At 43.4% G+C, this 4,166-nt stretch overlaps 1 protein-coding gene across 1 annotated transcript in view; it reads right to left on the reverse strand.

The window, feature by feature from the left end:
- The window catches only part of COL6A3 (collagen, type VI, alpha 3), a gene marked incomplete at both ends in the record, with an annotated part of 42,318 nt that overhangs the window by 25,526 nt on the left and 12,626 nt on the right, over positions 1 to 4,166 (reverse strand). Inside the window, 2 exons of the mRNA XM_010289602.1 lie at positions 1,562 to 2,128; positions 3,432 to 4,031. Coding sequence (XP_010287904.1) covers positions 1,562 to 2,128; positions 3,432 to 4,031 — 1,167 coding nt within the window. The remainder of the gene's footprint in view (positions 1 to 1,561; positions 2,129 to 3,431; positions 4,032 to 4,166) is intronic.

Genomic DNA, 4,166 nt, shown 5'->3' on the forward strand with positions numbered 1-4,166 from the left:
CTGTCTAGGAGGCAGATATAGAAGAAAAAAGTATGGGTAGTCTTATGAGGTGGCTCTCTTTTAGCCAGGAAAACTATGAAAAGTAGGTGGATGCAGCTATTTGTGAGCAATTAGCACAATCATTCACAGTACCTGGCAGTCAAAGGGATTCAGTATGATCTTGACAAGGCAGGAATGGTTTGAAAAGTGAGGATGCAGTTCAAGAGCACCAGTTGCACTTGTCAATGGTGACGCAGAAGCTGCACAAATACGGGAAGGGCAATGACTCCTCATGGAAAGGATGGGGTAAGAGATGGCCAAGGGATACCATCATTACACTTTGGTCATTTGAGGCAGGCTGACATTGGAGAGACAAGGGTGAAAAGGTAGAAAATCTACAAGACCTCTAACAAAAGATTGAATGAGCTGCGAACGCAGCTGGTGACTGAGACAAGGTGTACTTGGCAAGCTTAAAGTAAATGAAAAGCTGTCACACAGAACACAAGAACGAGCTGACATCTGTATCCTTCTTGAGTTGAAGGAGATGTAGAAGGCTTAAACCACGATTAGGAAGGCAGAAGTTTGACATTAAGGAAGAGTATCTACTGATACAGAGCAAAAAAAATCAACAGATTGATTATGGAGGCTGCTAAATCTCCTCCGTTGGAGGGTGTTCAGAACAGAGTAGACCAACGTCAGCTGGTTCTGGACAAGAAGATCCTGTTGGGAACAAGGGTATGTAGCAGATGGCACCCTGAGATCCCTTCCAGTCCTATTTCTTTTTTATGTTTCTATGATTCTAAGTCCATCTGCCCAGGACTTTTACGGTGAGATGATGTGGATGTTATTACGCTTTTCCTCGTCCCCACCTGCTGTTGGGAAACAGGTTAATTCTCAAATTATGGCTGCCTGAGGAAATCACACAGCTGGACAGGCATAATTTCCAGTACCGCAATGTGAATTTATAATTGTGGCCATGTGATTCTTTTTAGGATTTTTTTTTTTTTTTTAATTCTTCAATTAATCCATACTCATCTACTGAGCTTGTAACGGTAACTGAGTCAAGAGCATCTGATTTATTGGTGCGTAGGTACAAAATGTAGAAGCTGCCGTCATATCCCGTAAGAAATAACGGAGCAAGAGTGAATCCAGCACGCTGCAGTGCTCCTTTCTCCCTACCACTCCTCCAGAAAAGGGAGGATGGAAGGAGAAATCGAGACAAGCCTTGATTTGCATCTTCGAGTGCTTGCCCAGCATTGCACATCAATTTATGCAAGATCTCTGGGGCAACGATTCTCTGTTATTTCAGGTTTGTACCATGTTTTACACACTGGTAACAGCACCTACTGCAGCTCTTGCAGCCGAACAAAAGGCTTTTTCCTTCCTCATCTTTAAAATTCAGTTTGGATCTTAATGCTTTGCTGGATCAGGGTCTGACCAGAGGAAAATCCAACTACAATAGCAGTTTCTACTGCTATAATCATCTTAAACATCACCAGACCAAATTGCCCCCGTTACCAAATTGAAGGGGGCGTGTAAGTGGTGTCTTTCAGCCTCTTGGAAACCCCGGGGGTCCCTGTACCTGTTGGCTGAAGCTGGATAGTTTTCAAGAGGTTGACTATGTTTGGCTGAAGCTCTGAAATCCGAGGGAGGGAGTCGACGTTCAGAATGAATTGCGGGGCGTAAACGATCCTTTCCAGCTCTATGGGGTCGGCATTTTTGGCTTTGATAGCAAAGGTCACAACTCCAGCTTGTTTCAGAGCATCTGAAGGTTGCTCCACATCGTCGGTTGATCTCCCAGCAACAAGGAGAACCAAAAACTGTGGAACCCCTTCTTCGATCCTGCTTCCAGCTTCCTTCACAAACAGCCTCCTTATAGCTTCATCTAGGGCAGCTCCAATATTCAGTTGCTTCCCAGTTTTTATCTTCATCCTCTTCACTTTGAGAAGCATGTCTTGCTTAGATGGGAGTTCGGCAAAGTCAAATTCAACTTGGATGATGTCACTGAATTGAGCTACAGCTACTCGTGTGGCATCGGGACCCACGTTCAGGTCAGAAATGACTTTGTGTACAAAGTCCCGGACGGCAGGAAAGCTACCCAAGAGGTTGGCTGAGCCATCAATCAGGAATAAAATATCTTTCTTGCTTTCTAGAATAAATTCACAAATGAAAAGAGGGGAAAAAAAAGAAATGAAGGCATTTTTCCTCTTAAACGTCATCCTAGAAACTTCTCTGCAAATTAGCTGGTTTCAATATGCAAAGCAGTTGATTTTCATTTACCAAAGTATTCGAAGGCTACAGGACTAAACAGTACCTTTGACTTATTTATCTGAGGAAGAAGGGGAAACAAGGACACCTCTATCCTAAGACTCAATAAATTCAGGCACCAGATAGTCATATCATATATCATATCGCATCATATCAGTCATATCATAAATTGGCTGCTTTAGATTAGGCCAGTGATGTTTATGGTCTAGCAATATGCCGACAACAGAGGTATGAAGTACAACAGCAGTGGAAAGTTGGTTTGTTTTTTTTTTTTCCTATTTAAAGGCTCAGTAGATAACAAATAGCCATGAGTTCATACATACACACACAAAGCGTTTTCTATATTCTCTTAAAGTACTTCTCCCAGATGCATCATGTGGAGCATTTAAAACCATAAGGCGAGTTACGACTTTGGGAGGAGAAAAGGCCTTTTACCTGTTTCCATTTGATGCCCTTTTAATCTCATTGAATACCGAAGGCAAAACCAAGCATCTGTGTGTCTTAACATCTCTCATATTTATCTTAATGGTCTCCTTTCCATACTAAACCATCCTGGTTGATCTTATGTCTTCATATGCGCATAGCCACAGAAAGGGAATTAGTGAGCAAATACCTGTTTAAAAGGGGGTTAAACTCACCAACTACTTTTGGGTTTAATGTTGGGGGATAAGTTTGATTATCTGGAGTCAAATTCAGCCTGATAACAGCACTTTGACAAAGTGGCTCTGTGGAAGGATTCAGCCACCTGTACCTGGCTAGACCTCTGTTCATCTGTGCTCTTTGGCACGACTCTAACCTTTCCACACCGCTCCTCATGGCCAAAAGCGCATGTGGCCCTTGCCTGAGCTGGTGCAGATGATGCATTTACAGGCTGTGACATTATTATGGCATCAGAAAGGAAACACCGGAGTAAGTGACTGGGTGGGCATAGACTCACTTGGATCCTCCTTCAGTCCTGACCTGCCAAAATACTTAAAATTGTCCTGTCTTTAAAGTGCGCTATCAATGACTTGAACAAAATTACGAGCTGCCAGTGTCAAGCCACTTATTGATGGTTAAGCACAGCCCTAACTGCTTTGATGGCTGAGGGCCTCGGACAGATGTGAAGGTGTACCTTGGGAGCAAACAGTCAAGAGAAACAAGATTAACTTAATGCAGTCAACATGAAGGAAGGTAGGTATTACCTGTTGGGGCGAGTGGAACCTCTTCCACACCTCCACTAACATATGTTGTTATAGGCTTATTTAACTCCTGGGGTAAAGCTGCCAGAGCACTGAAATCATCCATAAAATATACCATTCTTGGATTAAAGGCAAGCTGTTCAAGTTCTGCCTTATCCGCACTCCTAACTCCAACAGCAAAAGTCAGCACTCCGGCCCGAGCTAATTCATTGGAAACTTGCAAGAAGGGATCGGCAGACCTCCCTGCCATCACCAGGACTAGGACCTGCGGCACTTGTTCATTTATTCTGCTCCCACCAGCTTCCGTGAAGTGATTCGAAAGCACAAAGTTCAGTGCAGAGCCAGTGTTCAGCACTGACCCCCCCTTGGGCCTCAGCTGCCCCATACGTTGAATTATGTCTGATTTGGTTTGGTAGGAGTATAGAAAGAACTCGGTTTTAGGAGTGTCGCTAAATTGCACTAAGCCAACACGGGTTTTGTCACTTCCAACATCAAGGTAGTTAACTAGGGTGGCAACAAAGTCACGCACAAAGGGGAAGTTGGCATTTCCGACGTTGAGTGATCCATCCAAAAGAAAGATGATATCCCTTTTGGTTACTTGAACTGCAGTAGAGCACAGAAAATAACATGAGACATCACAGAAAACAAAAATAGATATTTTTTTTATCATGTGTGCATACAGCATATGCCGTACACGCATGTAAACCTTGTTAGGAGGAAGGGGGAAGAACAAGGGAA

The sequence above is a fragment of the Phaethon lepturus genome, unplaced genomic scaffold (assembly GCF_000687285.1).
Source record: "Phaethon lepturus isolate BGI_N335 unplaced genomic scaffold, ASM68728v1 scaffold38810, whole genome shotgun sequence".
Classification (NCBI taxonomy): Eukaryota; Metazoa; Chordata; class Aves; order Phaethontiformes; family Phaethontidae; genus Phaethon; species Phaethon lepturus.